Raw genomic sequence first — 24,484 nt, 5'->3', positions numbered from 1 at the left:
TACCAGGGGTGAAGGGTAGTATCCACCGTATAGAAAGGCCGCTGCACGATTTTCGTGTAGAAGAGAGGTTCACGGAGCATTTGTGTGGGATGCAGTATTCGTACGCGATATCAGAGAGTATTTGGTTTTTGAACGTCCCGGAGCCCGTAGTTTCTCTCTCTCTCTCTCTCTCTCTCTTTCGTCCTTGCACCCTTTCACCTACCCTAGCCTTTGGTCCAACGAGAATGGTTGCTGCTCGACTCCCCTATTCTGCATCGGTTGAGCTACACATTGATACCGCGACAGAGAGACCGGAGAGAGGGTTTTTCTTCGTACTTTGTGCACATATGACCTTTCACGCGAATGTGAGCAGAGACCTGGTTCTGATATGGCGAGAAAGATGTGTGTATTCAATCTGCTAACTAATCTAAGTCGACGACAGGGTACCCCTACACCGGGAGATATACCAGTAGCCATGGCCACTGAGAAGGTAGGCTCTGGCGTGGGAACAATCCGTGGAAGCAAAACTAATCAAAGGGCAGACTAACAACACCGGCCAGATGGATCGAAGCCACCGTGACGCCCCGATCAACAGGCTCCCAGCCGAGTTGATAGAGATCATTATGCTAGACGTGCACGCGTTCCGTACCCTGTTGACTCTAGATGGCTATGAGCGCGTCAGGGTCAAATGTATGGCACTTCTTGGTTCGCCAAAGTGTCAGAGAAGAATCGCAGCATCATGGGAGCTCACAGAGGGCTGGAAGGCCACGGCTCAAGCCCCCGAGAATTGGTGGACTCGAGACTGGGAGAGATTGAGCGAAGCGGCAAAATTATATGTTGACCCGGCCACCGCGTCGATCGCCCATGGGTGTGTCGAATGCGTCGAGTTTCTACTGGAGACTCGAGCGGTGCGTCCGACTATGTTTAACAAAGACGGCGAAAGCTTCCTTGGTCGGGCAGTAGTGGCAGATACAAAGGAGGTCCAGGACCTACTACTAGCCGCCCTGGACGCCGGGCAGTTGATATGGCCACTCCTAGCGCGACGACCCCGGGACTCAGGCTGGACGTACCTGACTGCAGTGGCCAGAGACCCAGCACGATTTCGAAACGTGTGGTGCAAGCTGGAATCGAACCCGGAGCTCGACCTGACCGCCCAGCTGGACCCCGGTGGCCTGTACCATGTCTGCAAGCACGCCACGGTGGATCTCGCAGTCCGCCTCTGCCAGCGCGGTTTGAACCTAGGGAATGCGACCCGCAACGGACGGGGGTGTTGGCATGTGGTTGCCGAGTCCAATCTGAATTCGGTTGAGATGTCTCAGTGGCTTCTGCGTCACGCCACGGACCCACCGCACACGGCTACGGGGAACGGAGAGACGGCGTTGATGACAGCAATCCGGGGCGGTCGATCCGAAGTTGGGGGGTGGCTCGCGCGCCACAGCAACACAAAAGTCAAGAACGCTGTCGGACATACAGCTGCCGAGTTAGCGGCGGAACACAAAAGCGATTCGAGTGTCATAATTCTTGAGGAGATCCTGCGCCATACCCCGCTCACTGATCCGAGCGACTTGGAGCTGGGGAAGAGGATCATCAGGAATATCGTCACCGGTATATGGGCTGAGAAAGATGGGCTCTCTGGTGTGACACAATGCTGGCCCAGAAAGACTGCCGCGGAGCCCATCCGGAGGCAAATACAGGTGGATGAGGATGGGGTCTTGGAGGCTCGGGCTATGGCTAAATTGGCGATAGTAGTGGATGGCGCGACTGTAACGAGCTGAGAAACCTTGCGGTTGCGGCTAACGTGAACGGGTTTCCGCTAGTATGGGAGACACTCACCCGGGCGGCTCAAGGTGAAGAATGAAGGTATTAAGGACTGATGATGGAGGTAAACAAGGAATGATCGCTGGATAGACTGCAAGGATGTGATCACGTGAGTGGTCACATACAAATGCATGGTCTAATGTCAGATACACTATTCCGACACTACAGTATGCATGTATATCCCCCCTCAACTCTCGGATTTGGCTTTGTAAATGTCTCGATAGGTCTGTGAGGTACACTACTTTCAAATCATGAATAGGTGATGGATGATCGGTTTTACAGGCACGATCTTTTACTTGATGTAGTAGTAATTTAGCGATGTCGGACTACTGGTTTCTTGAGGCCGAGTGTCGGGCTCTTGTCCTGCATACATTCATTATGTACAGTAGACTTAGTTTCTTCTCTTATATCCCAATGATATGTTCTCTGGTTCTTGATGTATCTTTACTGCCTTATGTCATACTGACAAACTCTCATATCAATGTGTCCATTTTCTGGGACTGCGTTCAAGAACCTCCTTTGGATTAGGTATTATATACTATTCGAAGAAGGTGTATTCTCTAGGGACACCGATAACCCTCCGATTTGTTTTCAAATCAACTTCGTGCCGTGGGTTTTAAATAAATATTCCTTTACTTGATACACGGTTACAAAGCTTTACTTCAATAAATATAAAGTGCAGGCCCAACTATGTATAGGGCACCGTAATATTTTTGTTGTCATTATAAAAGAACATAAATACTAATCATTCATATATATAGTTTTCATAAGTTTGTGAGAGAAACTGGCTACCCCGTTGAGATATTCGGTTCACATACAGTCGGAATTCATCTGGATTCTAGACCCCGTTATGCGTACGTATGTACCTTACTTTGTAGCTAGCTAGTAAACTTGAGATATCCTAGAAGCAAATAACACTCAGTCTGAGTCATTTTGGCGAAGTCGCCTTATGGATAGCTCCATACATATATTCCTATCTCACACTATCGCGGTCATCGTGTATGGATATATACTGACTATTGTAATTACTTACAGGACACACTGAGCTGTGGAACAGCGACACTGAAATAGTGGCTTGGCAAGAAGCTCAAAATAGAATTGTTGGAAAACGGATTTCGTACTCCTCATTTTATTTTTATTGGCATCCCTTCTTCATCCACTTCTTGCCTTAACTTTTAGTTCAGTATCTCTCTTCTATATTTTAGTCATATCCTCACCTCCTCCGTGTGTGATATTACCTAGGTAGTAATGGGCGCCGAATTCAACCAAGAACGATGTCTTGCAACTCGAATTATAACAGGTGCAGATGACATATGTCATTCAAATTCGAATTACTATGGGCATGAAATGGCATATGCCTTTGCTGGAGATATAATAGTCGTGCAGAGTAAATCTGAAAACACGCTATATGCTCTCAGAAAGTTCATTCAGGCCAATGACGATTATCAACTTTTTGGCCCAAACATAGGAAGCGGTCCAAACTTAGACATAGGTATGAATATCAACTAACAGATGTGCTATGCTCTGAAAATCGTAATACTGAATAATCAAGACAATCCCAGTTCCCCAAAAAACAATCACTACCCTAACGGAGACTCATTTGCTGGGTATGCTGTAGCTTTGCAGTGTAAATCGGATAACGCACTACGATCTCTCATTGAGCTTATTCAGACACAAGGAAAATGTCAACTTTTTGGCCCAAACGTGGAGATGGGTATGACGATGAATTTCGAGCGGCAACGCATCTCTCAGAAAATGACAACCCCATTCGACATACGCGATTGGAGCCTTCCATATGACCAGGACCGCAACCGATCGTATGCATTTGCTGGGTATGTGCTCGTTATACAATGTACATCTGACAATGAGCTCTATGTTATCAGAAGATTTGTCCGGGGCCAGAGAAAGTCTAAATTATTCAGCCAAAGCGTGGGAAGCGGCCAAAGCTCAGCAATGTCCACTTCAATGAACTCAGGTTCCTACAATAAATCCGAACGAACAATAATAGGTCCAACCCATAAAAGCCTCTTGAGAGGCGATCCTCCTTATCAGGTCTATGGCTTTAGTAAACATGTACTAATTGTACAGAGTATATCTGACAGCAATCTACATGCTATTAGAAGCTTTGCACAAACCAGGGGCGATTTCCAAATATTTGGTCCAATTTTAGGAATGGACATAGAGATGAAGTCACGCTGGTGCTATATCCCCCAGAGAACATCCGTTCCGATTCACATATGCAATCGGAGTCCCTGGAATGACTATCAGCCTAGCCAGGCGTACATCTTTGCGGGCGACATGATAGTTGCACAACTTAGGTCCAACCGGAAGAGGGTGAAGAAGCTCTTTGCCATTAGAAAATTTACCCAGATTCAAGGCGAATCTCTCTATGGACTCCTCAAGCTACAGAGTTACCAGAAGAATATTGTCGCTATTTTACAGTGGTATCAAAGTGGTAGTAGTATTTACACTGTGAATAACTACATCGATTTGACACTTGAGCAAGTGTCAATAGCAATCAGGCGTCCAGATATAGATATTACGGTGAGCCATTTTGCATCGATATTTGGCCAGGTAAGATGCTATTCATAATAATATCAAGTCAAAGTAGGGGCTAACACAATCTAGCTCCTCGACGGTCTTTTTTATCTTGCTTCAGAAAATCTTTGGCATAGGGGTATATGCTGCCAGAATATTCTCCTTCAAAAGAATGGTGTGGTTATAATCGGTTTGTACATGACAGGTAATCAGAGAAGCAGTACAAGAAAAAGCTAATTCATATATAGGAGCCCTAGAACATCTTGAAGAGTTGAATAAAAGCGAAAGGATCGAATTCTCATCACTGCCAAAGATCTGGAGGATCTTCAAAAAGCAAGGACACATCAATAAGCCCACACGGAACAAGATAAAGTGGCCTCCGCTACCTACCGCCAATCTCAACAAATTTTTGCGACGGACCAGATCGTTTCATTTGAAAATAGACCAACCCGCCAAGCTACACACGCAAACTCAATCAGCTATTGAAGGGTTGAAAAAGGTTGGCTATGCTACAAATGCAAATCTACTGGGGAGTTCTAACGAGGTCACAGGAACCGCTTTTTCAAATAGAATGCGGGCCAGATTGTCTACGCCTCCTGCTTGATGCAACTTCCAAAATCACAGGTTTTCTGGAGCTTGATGACGAAGCTAGGCAAAGTTTACTCGACGATTAAAATCCGGGTTTCTGCTGATGTCCATTATTAGTCAGGGGACAGACGGTATAAAAATTGGTAGAAGTCTAATGGGGGCTTGGAATATCTAGAGTTAGAAATCACGGTGGTTAACACAAAGCTATTCAAGATCACAGGTTCTTTACAGGAAAGGAACTCCTAATACTGAAGTTCGCAACAAGTGCCTGAAACTCATTCCAAGGAAGAAAAACCGTCTCCTTGAGGAAGAGGCTTGATTATCCTTGCAGGTGGTTGCAGAGGTTTCCATCATTAGCGATGTCATTATACCAACGTCTCCGGTCTATCTGAGTTATCGCAGGCGGGTTGTGTAAGCCTGTTTTAAATTACCGTTAGTATCTAGAAATATTGACAATTTTCCACTTAGTATTCAGTGTTTTCTGCCATTTGAGATACATTTAAGGGTCTGCTTCTCTATTATCTCTCAGAAAGCACTAGGGGAAGCCGGGAAAGCAGAACACTGAGGAAGGGAGGAAGGGAGAAGAAGAGAAAGAGAATCAAATTGTCTGTCTGTTGGACCTGTTGGAGAGAAGAAGGGATGCGAAGCTATCCGCTACCTACAGGTCCGCTGCGAGCGGTCAGGGAGGCGGTGGAGAAAGGCTGGCAGAACCCCAGTCCCAAAATTATCACTCTGCTGGGGTTTTGACGCCTGATTCAGCATGCGTCAACATCACCCAGGCAGCAGCGGAAGCAGCGGGAGGACTCAGTGGATCTAGAGGCCAAACTGGATATATCTGTTGTCCGCAGATGTTTACTGTCTGGACCATGGAGATAATTGCGATATGACAAATTGTGTGTAGACGAGATCCCAAATATCCTGAAGATCAATATCCAGGGAGTCCTGTGGAAATCAACTAAGTCAATAATTCCTTCCTCCTTCATTCCTCCTACTGCTTCCCCACCATCAAGTCAAGATGCTCGACGGTGGGAGTGGACATATCTGTGTTATATCGAAAAAGCTAGAGATTTAATTAAACTTCGCGCAAATCAGCTCTCTTTAGGTGTGATTCTCAGCATTACCACAGTTAAGCTTAGGTGTCTAATATAAAGTTATTACCATCATGTCATTGGAGGCAACAGGGCTAGAGACCTCTAAAATGAAGGCGGAAATAGTGTGAAACTAGTATCTGAGACGCTCGTCGGTTGTTTGTTTCGGTGGTACTGTGCAGGTGGAACGGAATGCCCCTGAAACATACAGAACTCAGGGTTTTTCGATTTCCTAAAATAAGTCCGTAGCGGACACCTAAACGTATTAATTATATATATTTTATTCATTTCTATTTTCATTGTCCCAATTTCGTTGTCTTTTCAAGATATTACAGTACAGCCCTGGTTACGTCACTATCCCAGATTTTTCAAATGAGCCGAGTTTTGACTGGAAAGGTTTAAGTACTTCAGATTCAATATTCAACTCAAGCCTCTAGTAAAATATCGAGAGTCGGACTCAAAAAACAGAACCTTCGAAATGGCTGCCAATCCCCTGCATATTCAAAGCTCGGACCGCACCAAGCAGCAGAAGTCTTTCAGACTAGTGTCACAGCAGTTGGAGAATAAAGAGCCAAAGCCGAATGGGCCAAAGGCAAAATTGCAGAGGGCTCGAGCGTGAAACAAACCCGCTGACACCATTCGGACCAAATCCGGACAGCAGTCAGAAAGCGCAAGACGATGAATTAGAACGCGTGGTCTCCTACATCCTACATCATAACCGCTGCCAGCCAGGGGAACAGCGGACGCAACAACCTAAAAATTAAACGGCTGCCTGGGTATTATCGGTTATGAGCTATGAAAATGGAAAGTGTGCTTTGGAATGCTAGAGTCTGGCCAACTATCGCTGGTATAGTGAAGCCGCCGCCGGATGAACACTAGCTGTACGACGAATGGACTGGTTATCAAGCTTCCCGGTTTGGTATGCATACCCGGAATTCCAATGGATCTTCCCAACAACACTCACCCAGCTGACAAGAATATATCAGCAGGTGAAGCGACATACTGTTTCTGTTTCAAAAAAAGAGAAAAAGAGAAAAAGAAAAAGGTTGGGACGAACCTTGGTTTTGGCTGCAATGTCGAGAAAATATGGCTGCTGAGAACCGGGAAGTGTCATTTAATCCTGGCGTGGACATAAATGCACTGGTTTAACAAAAGAACTTAAGGCCACGCCCTCGGGGGTCCACCTACCCTGTTTATTATCCATGAAATCAAAATAATAGACCGCATGGCCCTATCCTCCTTCTCGTGTGGTCATAATGAGAACCTTGCCTATCCCTACTAAGAACACTCTGCATAATCCACAAAGAAATTTTACTCGATAGAAATTGCAACTTGACTCTAGACTAGCTTTACTTACCACTCGCATGGTTGAGCAGTGTGCGAACCAGGTTTTGAAACGAAATGCGAGCGGAGACGCGCTACTCTGCGCTTCGAAGAATTGTTTATATCGCTTCATTAAACGACTGACGGAGGGCCTACATCTTACAGAGCAAGCGCCGATTGAGCGAAATCGACTCGAGGTCGAAGATTTAGGGTATTAGGCAGCTTTGTTCGAACACCTTCCAAGGTTGGGCCGCACGCACCAAATTTCAACAAAAAAAAAAAAAAAAAAAAAGAAAATCCACAAAACTAGCTTCTAGCTCAGGCAAGGCAACGCTCAGGAAATTATTGTAAGCAATCCTGCTACTTTGAGAAATAACTTAGTTAGTGAGAGTGGGAATCACCTACAGCTACTGAGTGTGTGGCGGCTTTGCCTGTGAACGATTGAGGGGTTAGAACGGGCTAAGAATAGACCCGGCATAATATTGAATATCGAGACCCCCTAGGATAAGGACAAAAGAGCTCCATCTCGAGGGTTATAGTAAACTGGAGCCGCACCACTGTGATCGTCGAAGTAAGGTGGCTCGGTGAACCCATTGAGATTATGAATCCTAGCCACATCCCCATTGACTCGTGCGCGGAAGGGTGGTTCTGCGATACGAAAAGTAATATCCTCCCGAGAATCGACCTTGAGAACGGGGATGTTATTTTCTTCCGGTCGGTGGGCGGTTGCGTGATCGTAGTTAATATGGAAGAAGTCGTAAATCAAAAACAGGTGTCTTGGCCATTTCTGCTTCACCAAAAGTCTAGCTCTCTTGTTTGAATCGGGATCGCAGCTTAGTTTTTGCAGAATGTGTTCCAATGATGATTCTGGTGCATCCCAATATGGACTTGATCTGGTAAAGGATATGCACACTCGGATGGGTTTTTTCGACTGAAAATAATCCATCATCAAAGACTAGGGCACTGTTAGTAAATCTTTGTGTAACGTTTCAAGGCCTCTTTTACATACATTATTCTTCATTGCCCCTGGTATTCCGTCTGCTTCTTCCTGTAGATTTGCGAAAGCGACTTAGGGGTGATTCGAGGGGGCAGGAGTTCAGGTAGGTATGCTGAGCCTGATGGTTACTAAGGACCAGTTATGGAGCCAGTCATATATTTACACGTGTCATGGCCAGAGCCGTGTAGGCTCGTACGTACGTAACTCAGAAGCTCGCATACACTCTGTTTACTAGGTCTCGGTGGAAAGTTCTAATAATAATAGCAGTGTGTTCCACGACCTGCTCAATTTAACGACAAAAGCTTATCTACGTAGAGAACTGTAAAACCTAATATATATTTTATAAAAAGGAGTAGCTGAGCTGTAGTCACACTATGCACTTAGAAATTAAGAGAAATACAACAATTTTAGCTATAATCCTATTAGAGTAATATCGGTTGGTCCCTACAGCTTCTTCTCTATGTTGATACTTATCTAAGGAGTCGATCCAGGCGTAGGGTAGGAGCATTCTGCACATTTTCTAGTCCTCACAGTTTGCCAAATATTACCAGGGAAGTTTTCATCATGGTGGCCTCCGCAATCCACAGCACGAGCATTCTCAATAAGGACATCGCAACTGCTACATGCATATCGGGTGTATGTACACATCTAACGGAATATTTTAGTTGGTCAAGTAGCATGAGGGTAAAACTTTTATCCTACCTTTAGTTGTAAGAATCGTAGAATAGTTTAAAGTGTCCAAATCTACTAGATTACTTTGTTAATAGATTTATTAAATGTACTAGTTAGGAGAACATACCCTTCGAAGGTAGACGTTAAAGCTTTCCCTTAGGAATGGATTTTAGAAATCGATGAAATCCTGACTTCTGCTCATAATTATATATATACGTATATATTTCTCTCTGTTTCTCTCTACTCCTATACTAAAACGCTGCACAAAATAGCAAAATTAGACATTTTCGCTTTTTCTGGTTACAGTAAAAAACTATTTTTTAAAAAGCAATAACTAAAAAGAGGGCTAAATGTATATATAGAGTAGGGTTTCCGTCTAAAATTAGCTTATATTATTTTTGTTACCTACGGCTACTTATAATCATTGTACACTCCTTGAATAAAACCATTTCGATAAACCCTGTATCCCCCGTGGCGCTAGACTCGATGGTTTTGATTGTAAATATCTTAACAAATTCACATGCTATTATATTCTTAGATATTCTATAAACAGGCAATAATGTCTTTAACCTAAACTTTTCTCTTAAGAACTATGCACTGTGAAAAATACCTTGAATCAGAAAAATAGGGTTTATATAGGAACACTAGTAAAATATTCAAAAGTTTTAGCTTAATTTCATTCATTTTTCATGAATAAGCACCAATTCATTCGTAAATATATTTTTAGGTAGAATATAAATATAGTTTTCGCGAGGTGAGCTATTGGAGAAGGTATTCACGAATCGTGAGTCACGATATATCTTTGGGAGGTGTTAGAATCAAGTGACTTCTCAGCGCATCAGGTGGTACATAGTTGACCTAGCTACCTAAATGATTCCTTTAAAGGGATCACAGACCTGTGTGTAATATTTTAATAGAATTCAATTCTTCAGGGTAACAGGCCTGGCGCATGATAATGAAGAGATCCAACGCCACCGCGTTAAGCGATCTGGCCATGCCTAGTTCTTAGACTGTCGCATTGTTCTACGACCAAGAACCTGAAGTCACAGACTCAGTAATCTATGTATCCTATATATGTATCTAAGATCGGATTGATAGTTTCTATTAAGCCCCCTTTTTGGCCCAAAACCTGCCCTATCTTTTTTCTTTTGTTCTGATGGTCCATCCTAGTGATGGTTACGAAGCAGATTAAGCGTAACTTTGATAAGTTTTCATTCAAATTACAGTATTTACATTGCCTTGATTTGTACAAGTTCGCATCTACATATTGCAAACGAGGTTCTGGTCGAAGGCTGGCCGCTGTCTGATAGAGCAGACGGATCGATAACTAACTAGTTACCTAGTTAACTACGTTATGGGAGGATGCCAGCGAAGCCTCATGCAATCAGACAGGGGTAGTCAAATCAGACAACAGAAATATCATGCATTGAGCGGAGGGAAGATGCTAAAGCGACATAATGAATGGATACAGACCAAAATCCACGATTCTCGGCCTGAAAAGCAAGGCAGGCAGGAACGGAGAGACCGACCATTAATTCGACATTATTATTGTGAGGGGTAATGACGCCGACAGGTTTTAAATGACAGTATAATGACAAAATTACCGAAGATGCGACGAAAAAAAAAAAAAAAAAAAAAAACAAAGAAAGGTGGGTCAATGCTCGATGACACAGTAATAAGGAGGGCAAAAGGGGGTATTGATACGTTTCGCTATTGGCACTACAAATCTGACATAATCACCTAGCTTATATAGTCTGATTTTTTATCTACACTTGTAAGTATATTAAGAAGATTTATTATTATAAAAATTATAGAGTCAGAATTACTAACATAATTTATACTTTACTTTCTAATAAGATATTAGAAAATTAGAGATGAGGACTGTAAAATATTGAATTAAGGTATATAATACATGCTGGATTCAGGGGTCGAGATAGACTCTAAACGCACTTCCTTAGTCACATAACTATTTTCGCATTCAATTCATTTTTATCACTTTTGGAGCTAAAAATAGAGATTATTATAGTTTAAGAATATTAAATATATCAAAAATATTAACATTATTGAATATATATATATATATATATTATTAATCTACTAAATCAAGGCTTTAATTGCTTGAAATAGTTATAAGTTGAAAATTTCAGAAATCAATCAAGAATATATTACACAAGTCAAAATAGTTATTGCATAAGAAAATGTAGTGCCAATAGCGAAAATCCTGTAGTGCCCCTATCAATACCCGGCAAAAGGTGATGATGGGAGAATCTCCACTAGCGAGCCAAGATGACCTTCAGGTCATCTGACCACCACAACATCGGCGAACCCCCAAATTTTCCGACATTCGGAGTATTGTTTAGCATGGTAGAGGGCGCGTCCCACACCAGGAACCCACTCGCTATTTAAACTATATATTGGCATCCAGCGTTCGATCCAGCCTGGCTTTCCCGACCCCCGACGTTGTTTCTTCGGGTTCCGGAGTATTGCGTGATTGTATGCAGCCAATGTGAACTTGCCGCCCAGCCCAGGCGGATCGCGCATCATTTACAGGGCAATGATCACCGCATCCATGGTGCACACGCCGGCGACCCTCAGCAGCTGGTGTTTCCCCGCTACGTTCCCGAATCTATTCCGGCTATATACCGGGATGGCTGGTCACGTCCTTCGGCGCCCGTGTGTGAATACGTGTGTCGGTCCCTGGAGCCGATGCGTGGGCACTGGCATGAGCATGATTGGCCCATCGCCTCCCCGAAGCGAGTGACGTGTCAGCGGCTTTTCATCTGAGGGCCGGCATCATATTTCATCCGCGTTGGCAGTCCCGCCGCCGAGGAGCCTCCCATCCCTATGGCCGCGAATGCTCGAATCGCGCAGGAGCTGGACCAGTTGCAACTGGCCGACGAGCACGGTCCCTAGAATGTCATCCAGGCTGGCGAGGTCGATGAGGCCGACCCATGGCTCCGCCGGACCCAGTGGGCGGTGTATCTGGACGAAGTTGAGCTCGACGCGTTGTCGGCGATCACCGTGCCACCCGCCGAGGATGCGGATGGCATCGAGGCCACTGTCCGAGCCATCTGGTATGCTACATTACCCGTCCAAAAGTCTGCCGACACTCACTATATTCCCGGTAAATCTTGATGATTTTAATCATAAATATCTTAACAAATTTATATGATGTACTATTTTTTAATTATTTTTAAATACTAAATAATTGGTACACAATTCACTTTTATATACAATACTTTTTGTCTAGATTTTTTCTTAAAGGGCTGTACGCCGTCAAAGATAGGTAAAATTGATAAAATCTATTTTTTTGTATAGGAACACTAACAAAAATTTCGACAAAATTTGCCCGATTTCAGACATTCTATTTTAAAGAACTACTGTTTTTATAAATTTAGATATAATCTATAAAGTAATATATAGACTTTACTATTTAAATAATTTTATTTCTAGAAATATAATTATCTAATTATCTAATTATCTATAATTTTAGAGAGATATTATTGCTTAAAGTTAGTCGGTCGGATTTTAGCGATTTTGATTAAAAGCAAGATATTTTAGATATAATAAATTTTTATAATTAAAAAAAAAATAGAGATGTATATAATTTTTATATTAATATATATATTCTAGACATATATTATCTATTTCCGTCGAGATATTCGAGTTTAAATATTTAAAATTTATTAGAAATTTGTAGTGTCGGCAGATTTTTGGCACCCGCTGTACTTCATAATTAGACAATGCTTTCTTCACATTGTCAATCAAGTTACGAATATCCCAGAGCGCGGATTTCCTTATTCGACTGTTTGATCTCCCAGTGATCCAATGGTTGGATTCGTAAGCCCGAGGGAAATCCAGTTAACTAATTGACTAACTATCAAACTATAATATTGCGTGTGGAGTACAAGCCCGCATTATATTCAATTACATACCCTATACCCTGCCCTCATATACACAGGGACAGCAGTATTAGGCGGAACCTAAGTTCTGATCAAGCTAGACTCCCACAATCTTCATGCCCTAGCCTTTAGCGCTCACCTCTTTGGCGCCCACTGAGCCAATGCACCATTCTATGAAGACATCAAACCCTTGGTCCAGATTATCTTCATAAATACCCCAGTTACGTTTAATGAAGCCCTTTAGCTCCGCAAAAAAAAAAAAAAAAAAAAAAAAAAAAAAAACCCTTCGATCGGGTTTAAGTCGGGGGAGTAGGGAGGCAAGAAGACTTGCTTCATACCCGCATTCTCACAGAGTTGGTCTCCGCCCTGTTCGGGTTGGGGGTGCAAGGACGTTTCCAAATTGCCGCAAGTTCCCATGAATATTGATAATAGTAAGCTTGGTACATCCAGCTTCAGCGATCATTTTAGATGTGGTGAGTGACTGAGTGTCTATCATGTCGCGGATCAACTGCAGCTTGGATGCTGGAAGTCTCGGAGCCATATTACAAGGTCTAGTGGAGAAATAATGGGTACAGGCCCTGACAAGATCTCCCAAGTCAGCTTTTTGATATACTTCATAATAGTCTTCCTAGTATTCCGCTTAGATAATATTGCTTATTCTATCACGAGCACTAAGAAGATAGGATACTCGTTTTAGAAGTTGATTAATCCCACGGTACAAAACCATTTGTGCCAACGCCGCCGGATCCGGCTACCTGCCTGTTGTGGTTTGGCGCCCGCCCCCACGCGCACCCCGTTGGGTTTAGTGCGCCTCGATCCGGTTTGGCGTCATGGCGCTAACCCCGAATCATTCTGTCACTCCAGACCGCCTTCCGCTAACGCCGCAGGAACTATATAATCCCCGGTGCGTCGCTCGACTTCCATTCTCTCTCCTGTCTGCCTTTTTCCTCGCTCCCAGGACTGCCGTTCCCTGCTGCGCCTCCTTCTTTCTTGAAACAATACCGTATTATCGGGTAAGTCGGCATGCAAACCCCTGTCGAGCTGAAAATTCCTCTTCTCATCTCCGAACACCAGCTCCACGCGGCATGTCCCAGCTCAGCTATCGAGTCCTGAGGTCTCAATCCTTCTTGGCATTCTACCATCTCACCATGTGAAATTGCCATTGGGAGGCCAGTGTAAATGACCTAGTGTACGGTTATTGAGTACACCACATGGTTGCTTGCTCCTGACTTGCTGCCTGCCTCTGTTTGCACAGCCTACATATCGATTGATTTCATTACCTTCGGCTGCCTCCTCTTTCGGCTGACTCCTAAGCCGCTACACGAAGCGTGATGGCGCATCGGCCACTCGTCTGCCCCGCATGGAAGAGGCCGAATGAGAAAAATGCCTCATTTTGTTCCTATCAGGCGACAAGCATTCACTCTTCTCCACTGGCAGTCATACCGTGGACGTGGCCGTCGTCCAAGCCGCCCGATCCGAGCTCATTGGAGCGCCTCGCCACCACTGACATCTGCTTGATCCCCGTTTTCGCTAGGCTGCAACATAAGGCGCCACTACGGCCCCAGACCTAGTCATCAACTGAGAACTGCCCAACTTCTAACGGCCAATTGAAAAATTGCCGCATATAGAAGAAGCACCTGCGATTCTTAGCGTCATGTATGACCGGCTTGGCACCTTGCTTCTAGCCCCGTTGGGGGCTATCATTTCCAAACGGGAGGTTCCTGATGGACGGCCTCCGCTCGATCTCGGATATCCGACCCAACCATCGCCATCGCCATCGCCTGGGATTAGAACGAATCCAGAACCGATATGGATGCGCGGATCGTCCCATGCTGACGTGGCTATGTAAAATTTGGGGCACGATTGAGGTTCAGCCGAGAATGGCTCTTTCGAAAACCCCGATGAACGGATCTACGTCCGGTTGGTCAAATATAAAGAGAAATCTGGAGACTGTAAGAGCGATAGAGCAAGCTTTCGAATTCAGTACGCCTTCACTGTTGTTGGCTCCCATTGCTTCATTCTCTCCTGCCTCCGTTACAAACCATGGTCTCTATCGATCTGAGCAATATCATCCATTACCAACCTCCCCCAATTTCAAAACCCCCTTTCAAACCACCACTCCTGAGAACCCCTTCTCGTGACTCTTCCCATCCTTCCTTCAATCAGCCCTTCCTGATCCATCCTCTACCTCTGCGGCCCCCGAGCCCATCTCATAAGTCGCTGCAAACACCTCATACTCGTCGACAGAGTCCCTCCCTTGTTGTGTCATGTTTGCCGGACGAAGGCGACACTCATCTGAATGAGTTTGATAAAGAATTAGCCAACTTCAATTTGGCCGAAATTGAGAGCCTGGGGCCTCCGGGATTATGCTCTGGAGGCAGCCAAGGCCGACAAGCAGATAACGTGGACAATGTCCAAAGAGAGGAACTGCATGATGTGCATGGTAGTAAGTGACCTGGTCATCTGCTGACTCCAGTCTCTCGGCTCTCCATCGGGTGTCATTCATTTGAAGCTAAAGCCAAGAGATATTGCCAACTTCTTGTTTTGAAAGTAGGTTCCCACCCCAACGACCATCAAAGGGACAATTTACGGGGCTCTCAGGACGTTGCTACGCCGCAGGATACTGTCGCCTCAAGCTCTGTTGGTTCGGGCCTCTCGTCAGCACCCAGTCCACCTGCTTCTCCAGTGAGAGCTGATGGCTCCGTTTCACCGGACGGGCCATGTCCAACTCAAGGTTAGTCGTGTCTGGCGACGGAGATTTTCCGGGGTTGCTGCTCACCGTATGACTACAGATCATTCATCTGCTGAGTGCAGAGAAACCCAGCTTTCGCTTGCTGGTTGTGAACCGGAGGTGAACTGTGTTACGGCCAGCGGATCACGTCATGCACTGACCAGCCAACGCAACTGCAATGTTTCAAGAGATCACAGGCCACTGCATAGTCCTAGCTCATCTGTTCCAGCTAGAGACGAAACAGAGCCTGCGAGTCAGCAGCTCCTTAGATGCAGCTCTGAGGGCGGTGCAGAGCCCAGAAAATCTAGCCTTATACCTGTCATAAAAGCAAATTCCATCCAGTCGCAGGTGAGAGACCTTTCACCGACTCGCAACAGCCATCCAGGAGTGCGCAACGTCCGCGTGGAGGCTCAATTAACTGATTGTCGTTGTGGCAACGAAACTTTCTCGAGCCCTGTCTCACCTGTTCTCCGACAACAAGAGCAGACAGGTCCCAGATCAGAGGGAGAGAATACACCAAGGGATTTATCCAGGTCGTGCTCCGTATCGGTTGTTGTGCCTGTAACCCGGTCCCATGGATTACCGATAGCAAGGCCGACAAGAACCAGCCGTGCACACTGCACAAGAAAAAGGAAAAGTCGAGCTAAATCCACTTATGACGTTGACAGCGACGATCCTGACGACGGTGACTATACGGATGGGAACGATTCTGGTGCTGGTGACATTGCCGCGTCACCACATCCAGTGAAGAGGCGGAGGCGAACTGTTGCAACGAAAACCCAACCCACACGAGTTCAACGGGAAAGCCCGCACTATGTGTTCTCCTCACTGGCTCCGGAAGAGGCATTTGCAAACCAATATTCTGCAACAAGCTTGCAGGACATGCAAACAATTCCCGTCCGAGGCTTTCTCACGCGGCAAACGTTTCTATCAAGGGTTGTCTACTCGCGTACCTTCGAGGAAGATAGGCAACCCTCTTGTCCATATAGGCCAACGCCAACCAACTCTCGCTTGAACCACGAAAATCTAGACAAGACGGGACAACCTAAACGACCCAGCCACAAAAAGCCATCAGCGCATGCGACTCGGTTCCAGCCCGACGAGGACGAACTACTGATTGAGTTAAAGGAAAAGCGAAGTCTCCCCTGGCCCCGGATCGTGAAGCACTTTCCAGGGAGGACGAATGGTTCTCTCCAAGTTCGCTATAGCACAAAGCTCAAGGAACGAGGAACTGGACGTCTCGGGCGAGGTCGGAGTGGACAGATTCCATGTTCTGCGGCGGCGAGTGCGGCTCCACAAGAGACATGTGGCATACTACCTAGGTCACAAACGGCGAGGAGGCAAGGGGCCGATTCAGTCTCACCAGCAAGACAGCGACACGGCCACCCTCGATTCAGGAGAGCAATTGACCGCTACTCCCCGGGATGATTCCGATGAAATGCACAAGGAGCCTGGGGTATGTTTTAGAATGACTGGTCACAACTCAGTTCAACAAGCCTTTGCCCCTTGAATTCCAACAGAAGTTAAGCATTGGCTGCCTGTACTGGAGATTCTTCAGCTGCACCCTAAGTTTGTGATACCACACTTGGGCGAAGTACTCCTACTGGTTGTAGTCACTGCTATGTATTTCGAAATTTGAACACCATCCTCTGTGTTGCACCGTGTTGAAATGACCCGGCATCATTGTATCTAGCGTCATGCTTCTTCAAGGGACAGATCCTCTTATGTTTGCCATTAAGAATCATTGGTTGGATCAACCCTGACTTCGAGTTCTTCGGTATTTTGTGCGGGCAAAACGTGCATATTGGCTAGTGTTAGTTCCTCAATCTTCAGAACCCAGTAATGCTTGACAAGGCCGCATGGATATTTTGACCACAGACCGTTGAGAGATCCATTTCCATCATATGCATCGGTTTTTCAAACTATGAATTTTGAGTCCAGCCTTCCTATCTGATCCGCCTGGGCTCCCGCTACTATGTAGGGCGAGAAATGGATCGACGGCGTGGGAATGGAGGGGTCAAGGTATTATAAAGAATCGCCGGGTTTATAAACCCAGTCCACCAACAATCGGAATTCTGATTTTCTATCCCCACTTCACCAACAAATCAAATAACGACTGCTCGTTTGATGCCGAAAAGATGGCGCGAGTACACCCCTTAAAGAAGTGCCAGTTTTTGCACGCCCCTGACAAGTGCCCACATTGCAGCCCAGAATACTTTATACCCTTCAAGGATTGGGCTAATAAGTGTGTAGCAGTGGGAAAGCCAAAGACAGTTATAGACGTCGCTGTGACCTATTTGGCTGGTATCAAGGAAACGTCCCTTGAGATAACAGCAATAGGTATCTGTCCCCACAGGAAGTTGCACATGGTCGGAGAGGAAATGCCTGGTGAACACCACAAGAGCGAGAATCTAGCGGATAGCGCTTGGTCAAAGAACGTGACCGCCATATACAACATGTTGAAATGCTTCAATATGGAGACGGCTCACCAAATCCTCCTCGATAAGGCGGACGACGATTTTTATTGCAATGGACCGTTGCGTCCCTTCAGCGAGAAGGATTTTGAGTGCCTTCGTGATGCAGCAGCCGTCGCGCAGGTCTTGTTGAAGGATCACCGCACTATTGAGTCGGTTATATCTCAGATAGAACTGACTGAATTCGATGATTAAATCCAAGTCCCGTTCAGGTACAGACTCGAAATCGTGAGCCCTATGCACTTGCTGACCCAGACATGCGGACAACGTTGTCGCCTTCAGGAATAGAGTGACGGCCCAAGCTCCAGCGAACATGGAATGCACATTTTCCAAGATTGAGCTTAAAATATCTATGTTACGAGCAAATAAATGAGATCATTTGTTGAAGCATAGCCAATTGCACTCCTTGTGACCATCGTCTTCTCACATGTCGTTGACATTAGATGGTTTGGCGTTGATATATGGCGGCTTTAAAGAGAGAAGGTTTCTAATTAGAAGGCTCGTCGTTTGGTGAGGAAATTCTGTTTGCTCTTGTCAAGGGCTACACAAGGTAGCTTTCTATAGGTCAACTCACTAGTAGTTAAAGGTGATTTGTCAAGTCCCCAAGTTCTCCCATTAATGTCGGATTCATGATTCATTCATTTAATCGACCGCAGTGAGAGAATAATTCTGGTCCCAGCATTGAAGCAACGCCTGCGAAGTATTGTCAATGAATATATACACAGCACATTAACCTTGTGAGAACGAAATGCGCAAGAGGCAGTTCTAAGTTGGGAACGCAGTCTCCGCCCGACTGAAACTCGCTATTGCACGCGTCAAGGTGCTATACTTGCGCGTGGGCCATGTCTTCCAGCTCGGCAGCATCGCCAAGAATCAACTTCAGCCTCATTTCTTGCCCGTTGCCTTTTTCCCGTCACTAGGACATCAAACACATGCTCTAAGCATCCACTACCCCAGTCGGGTTCTCACAGATAATCACTTAAGATGCAATCGGTGAGGATGTGGGACTCTAAAGTTCTGGTCAAGGGTGCTGAACTGCGAATCATATCATGCCTGTTTCTACCACGCATCAGGGGCCCGTCTTGACACTGCTGCTATTGCATACTGCATAGCTAGTTCACAAGATACGGCTTATTTGTCATACCTTATGGGCAATAGATCGATTCCACGTGTGTATGGGTGACATGTCACGCCGTCAGTGACATCGTTAATGAAGACCTGGAACTAGCAGAAAGGTATTAGACAAATGAAGGTCAGAGTTGATAATGGAGAGGAGACAGCAACGACATATTCAAAATTGAAAAAAAAACCAAGCTTTGACGGTCTCCCTCTCCAGGTCATGATTAGCCGGCAGTCTTAGAAAAAAATAACAGAAGATAGGATGGTCCTTCCAGACTCAGACGCATGGCATATGATGATGTGGCTGCCGCATGAGAAAACCATCCTCGCGGCTGCTGCGTGAGAAAGCGCATCCTCACATGAGGCCTGTCGAACCTGTAGAATATATTAATTTGACAACTCGCACTTTTCGAAACCTCGAGAACTGCCATCCCTTAGTATACTTAACGTTGAAATACCCGCAAATCTTGACAGCCTTCAGCTGTATTATCCGTTCGACAGCTGTCATATCCTTTGTCTATCTCTTCACAATGTACGTGTGCAAGACCTGCACAGCTTCCTTCAGGTATAAAGACGAACGAGCGAGGCATATGGATGACTATGGTCACTGGCTCAATGCGAAACATGCACTCGAGTTTTTGGCCCTTGTTCCTCTTGCAATCAACATATGGACAACACGAATCACTGGGCTCCACGATATAAGTGCCATACATATACGAACTTGCTCCGCTCTGCAGGCGCAGCGGACCAGCATATGACAGACGTTGGCCATTGACAACCGAAGGCGTCCGGCGAATCTTGCACGAGGAAATTTTTGGACCAGAAGGCAGCCGATCAGCACATGAACGCACTTAATCATTGGGCACCCAAAGTCGCATGCGACATGTGTGATCGAAAGTTCTATACGCTTGCCGCCGCAGATCAGCATATGAAAGTCCAGGATCATTATAGGAATTATTGCAGAGACTGTGATCGGCGATTCCGGAAGGAGAGCAACTTCAAGATGCTGAGTCTCTTCATATCAATACCCTCTTTGGAAGGGGAAGTGTTCTGATCATGACAAACTTCACCAACGGCATCTTCAGTCAAAGACTCACCGCGGCTTCAAAGTCCCGTGCCCTTTCTGTAAATACAATTTCACTTCCGCCAGTGGCCTCACCTATCACCTAGAACAGGCTCATGTCCTAAAGCACCGAAGTTGAACCGTGAAACTATTCTCAGCATGATTCGGGACCGTGACCGGGATGGTGCCATCACCAACAAGCAGATCGAGTCATCCAAAGAAGCCATTGTGCAATATTCCGCCACCACGAATACGTTCAACGGTTCCTATTAGGAGTGTTACCTATGCCACAGGGAGTTCAGCAAGAAATACGCTCTAAACCAGCATCTCAAATCACCTGTGCACAAGCAGAAGGTGTATCGCTATCCGAATGCGAAGAGGGTATGTTGGAAAGAATTTGTTGCTCTAGCTGGATTATTCAGTCACCTAGAAAGTGAGTCATGTGCATACATGAGATTCGAAAAGGTCCAGCAGCAGGTGAGCGACGTGATTCAGGGTGAAGACTCATCACATCGGTTTGATTTCAGCCCGGAATCGTATTCAAAAGCTCCTACGAGCACGAATATTGTTTCTCTCTGCATCACTGTGTTGCACGCGGGTTTGCTGGTGTTTGCATTCACAGAATAGTATTGGATGTCGTTAGATGTATCACCACGTGAGTTAATTTTATTTTAAGGGTAGCAAGAACAGACTATGTCAGGGCAATGGATGTGGTTGAATGCATCAGACAGAGGAATGAGAGTGACGTTGTTGGTCAAGTCACTTAATTCGGAAGATCTGGACGAGAATATATACACAAGGAAGGGGGCTTATGTCCCATATAATGCTCGATTGTTTGAACAACAAAGCCCTAGAATAGCAACATGGTTGCAGGAGAGCAATGTCAGCAAAGTGATAAAGAATAAATGTCCACATCTGACCGCAGCAGGGTACAGTCACTGACGTAGTGTTCGCATAGCAGAAAATCAGAACTCTCATGCAGAAAGTTATACAAGCGGATTGGGAGAACCTGGGTTTAAGTAGCCGTGGTAGCATCACATGGCCTTGTTTCAAGACCGAGGTTCAAGTGTAGCTATTCAGAACCACGATCTCAGACTCCATCCTCTAAGCGCGAGAGCCTAAGAATATACACTATGTCGCAACAAACCATAACCATCATGACCCACTCTTTTCCAAATCTGGCATAGACTTGCGCGGTGGTTCTAAACCGCCATAAACCCTGCCGCCTACAACAGGAACCGCGAGAAAACTGACGGTCTCAGAGGAAGGTGATGAACAACGTATCGTAGTGGTTAAGGGTTGCAGAACCGCGGACCCAAAAACGATTCACTCGTGTGTGGCTGTACGGCCGATTCTCCGTGAGATTCTTGCGAGTGAATCCTCTGATACTATACCTTTTGCGCCAGGGAAAATTATGCAACGCTTTAAACTGAAGGATCATGGCCGCCATCGTGCCAGTGAAGCGTCCCAGCTGATTCTTTTGATTATTAATTTGCTAAAGCACACACGAGGCCCAAAGGTCGGTAAATATGTTGTAGGCTTTCCAAGAGTGCGCCTGGAAAGCCGGCATAATCTCTTAGTATCCGGCGAGGTTATCTTGGGTCAGCATCCAGATGCTCCCAGGGTATGGTCTGGGAGCATCAATCTCCGGCATATATACCGCGCAATGATTGTCCCCCAAATGCTTTATGGCTGCTCGGCATGGCATGTCCCTGGGAACAGTTACACAAGCAGAGGAGGCACGATAATCAACACTGTCCAGAGGATCCAGAGACGTGCTGCCCAGATCATCACATGAGCATTTCGGACAATAGCCGGTGCGGCGGTGGATGTAGAAGCTCATCTGCTCCCAGTGCAGCAACAACTCGAGCAAACATCATTGGAGGCGACGATGCGCATTAGAACTACACCGCTATACGTCGACATGGCCTCAACCGAGGTAGGCAGGAGCAGCGAACAGAGCCCTCTCGACCGCCTCTCGAGCCTCCTCGAACGCAAATATAAGATGCAGCTTGACCGGCTCGAAAAGCGTATACCGCACGTGGTGCCGCCATGGTGGATCCCACCTTTCGTCCGCATCAATGAGTCTGCAGAGGAGGCAATCAAGGAGCACGATGCCGTCGAGCCAGGAACGCTTTGCATCTACCCTGACGGAAGTGGCATTGACGATCACGTCGGAGCAGCTGTCGTAACGCGTGCACCACACGCCAACGGACCCTGTACGAAGCGGACTCGGTATATGGGTACACCCAGAACCTCCACGGTGTACGCGGCGGAGCTGGGAGGCCTCGTTCTGGTACTGCAGCTAGCACTCGACACACCACCAATATGCGTCCCGTCAGATAGGTGCGCCGATGTGTTCACCGACAACCAAGCTGCTATCCAGGCCATCCGGAACCCCAAGCATCCATGCGGGCAGTACATTCTGGTCGAGGTTATTCAAGCACTCGATGAGCTTCGGAGCCAGGGGTGGCGAGCCCAGTTCCGATGGATTCCAGCACATGCTGGAGTGCCAGGTAACGAGGCCGCCAGAAGCAGACCCACTACGAACACTCACGGCAACCACCAAGTCCGCCATTCGCTGAGCGATAAGAGGCGAGTAGGACACGGCCTGGGAGAATGCCAAGCACGGTAAGGAGCTCTTTAAGCTTGGAGTAAGAGCAGGGAAGGCGATACTGGACACGCATATTGGCACACCCAGGAAAATTGGCTCGGTGATCACACAGATGCGTACAGGCAAGATTGGCCTCCGAGCCTACCTCCACGCCATCAACAAGGCCGATACGGACAAATGTCAGTGCGGCCACGGACTGTAGACGATGCGGCACATCCTATTCGAATGCCGTGACTGGGCAGATGAGCGACATCAAATGTGGGCAGGCAAGGCTCCATGCATCGACATCAAGCGTATTCTCTGCAGTCCGCCGATGGCAGTACAAGCAGCCAAGATGATCTTGAGGACTGGACTGTTGGAACAATTCCGAGCAGTACGACCCACGGTACTAAAATACACATAGCGAAGACGAGTGATTTTTGGTATATAGAAGGAGAGGAGGGCCAGGAAAGGCCTGACAAGTACAGAGACAGAACAATCATTGGGGTTATGTGTGGGGAACGACCAGCCGGAGCGGAGGAAGGAAGCAGCTCTGGGAGGGACGGCTTGTTTGTCTGAAAGCGAGGGCGGGGACACCTGTACTTATAGCTGGGTGCTGCATAGCTGCCTTAGGGCGGCTGGGACAGTCTATGAATAAATCAATAAATCAATCAACCAATCAACCAATCAATCAATCAATCAATGGTCTGGGTATTGCCAGGAGCCCTACAACTCCTGGGAGTCACCCGTCAGGACCCTGAGAGGCGCGTGGCCTATCCTAGGAACTACTTGGTCTGAGGCGTGGCGGTTTGAAACTGCGGGCCGTCCGTCGACCCTCCTCCCACATTGGGAAGAAACTTGCCCAGGAAACTCGTGTAATCTCCCAGTGTCCGGCTTGGTGATCCTGGGCCACCACCCAGAGCTCCCAGAATTTGGTATTTGCACTCTCAGGAGCTGGAGGTCCCCTGGGAACAACTCCTCAGGACCTGGGAGTGGTGTGGCCTACCCTAGGATCTTTCTGGTCTGGTGTGAGGGTCTCACGTATACGGAGAGGTAGACAGCGTCTCAAGATGAAGATCAATATTAAGAGCAGCTATAGTCGACTCTAGATACAAGACGTAGCGCGAGGAAGCAAAGAAAAGTAGCTTCCTCACGTTCAGGGGAACCCAGATAAGCTATGTGGGTCCGCCACACCATGTGTCCTCCGCTCATCATGTATGATACATGTATATCCGTGACATCTGGCCAAACAGCCTATATTTTCGCGGGTGGTGACACCAGTACTCGGAAGCGCTGTAGCGGTCAGTATGCACCCGATTGTATTATGCAAGTCATCAGTATATGGACCCATCGCCCCAGCCCTCTGCTCAAGTCCCTCCGACGTCGTAGGTGAAACCACATGCCTAAGTCCGTCAAGCGACCTAGAACTTACTGGGCAATTTACACGACGTGAGAGGGCTCAAGTATAATAGATTTACATGTTCGCTGTCAGAGAGCCGCCAAGGATCTCGAATCGACGACTAGAGACCGAGGCCCAGGGAACTGTATCTTACGCCTCGGAAAATGAGACCATTGATTTAGGATCGAAGACACTGGCCC

General features: G+C 46.4%; 6 protein-coding genes across 6 annotated transcripts; all 6 read left to right on the top strand.

Annotated features, from left to right (window-relative positions):
* Window positions 1–602: 602 nt before the first annotated feature.
* NUU61_001320 (uncharacterized protein) lies at window positions 603–1,754 on the top strand (the record flags this gene model as incomplete). The annotated part of the gene is made up of 1 exon (XM_056651902.1): window positions 603–1,754. One exon carries the CDS (start codon window positions 603–605, stop codon window positions 1,752–1,754), a length of 1,152 nt encoding a protein of 383 aa, XP_056515169.1.
* A 9,803-nt stretch (window positions 1,755–11,557) lies between these two features.
* NUU61_001319 (putative telomere-associated RecQ helicase) lies at window positions 11,558–12,138 on the top strand (the record flags this gene model as incomplete). Its single annotated transcript, XM_056651901.1, has 2 exons — window positions 11,558–11,692; window positions 11,917–12,138. 2 exons carry the CDS (start codon window positions 11,558–11,560, stop codon window positions 12,136–12,138), a joined length of 357 nt encoding a protein of 118 aa, XP_056515168.1.
* Window positions 12,139–14,948: 2,810 nt separating this feature from the next.
* Window positions 14,949–17,146, top strand: NUU61_001318 (uncharacterized protein; the record flags this gene model as incomplete). The annotated part of the gene is given in 4 exon segments (XM_056651900.1): window positions 14,949–15,351; window positions 15,382–15,590; window positions 15,715–16,794; window positions 16,811–17,146. The coding sequence occupies 4 exon segments, from the start codon at window positions 14,949–14,951 to the stop codon at window positions 17,144–17,146; spliced, it is 2,028 nt and encodes a 675-aa protein (XP_056515167.1).
* Window positions 17,147–18,002: 856 nt separating this feature from the next.
* On the top strand, window positions 18,003–18,305 carry NUU61_001317 (uncharacterized protein; the record flags this gene model as incomplete). The annotated part of the gene is made up of 1 exon (XM_056651899.1): window positions 18,003–18,305. One exon carries the CDS (start codon window positions 18,003–18,005, stop codon window positions 18,303–18,305), a length of 303 nt encoding a protein of 100 aa, XP_056515166.1.
* A 2,146-nt stretch (window positions 18,306–20,451) lies between these two features.
* NUU61_001316 (uncharacterized protein) lies at window positions 20,452–20,919 on the top strand (the record flags this gene model as incomplete). The annotated part of the gene is made up of 3 exons (XM_056651898.1): window positions 20,452–20,546; window positions 20,586–20,673; window positions 20,758–20,919. 3 exons carry the CDS (start codon window positions 20,452–20,454, stop codon window positions 20,917–20,919), a joined length of 345 nt encoding a protein of 114 aa, XP_056515165.1.
* A 1,264-nt stretch (window positions 20,920–22,183) lies between these two features.
* Window positions 22,184–22,927, top strand: NUU61_001315 (ribonuclease H family protein; the record flags this gene model as incomplete). The annotated part of the gene is made up of 1 exon (XM_056651897.1): window positions 22,184–22,927. The coding sequence occupies one exon, from the start codon at window positions 22,184–22,186 to the stop codon at window positions 22,925–22,927; it is 744 nt and encodes a 247-aa protein (XP_056515164.1).
* Between the last annotated feature and the right edge of the window lie 1,557 nt (window positions 22,928–24,484).

The sequence above is a fragment of the Penicillium alfredii genome, assembly GCF_028826965.1.
Source record: "Penicillium alfredii strain IBT 34128 chromosome Unknown utg000002l_segment0_segment0, whole genome shotgun sequence".
Classification (NCBI taxonomy): domain Eukaryota; kingdom Fungi; phylum Ascomycota; class Eurotiomycetes; order Eurotiales; family Aspergillaceae; genus Penicillium; species Penicillium alfredii.
Note: the sequence above shows the minus strand (reverse complement) of the source record. Positions and strands in the feature narration are given on the sequence as shown.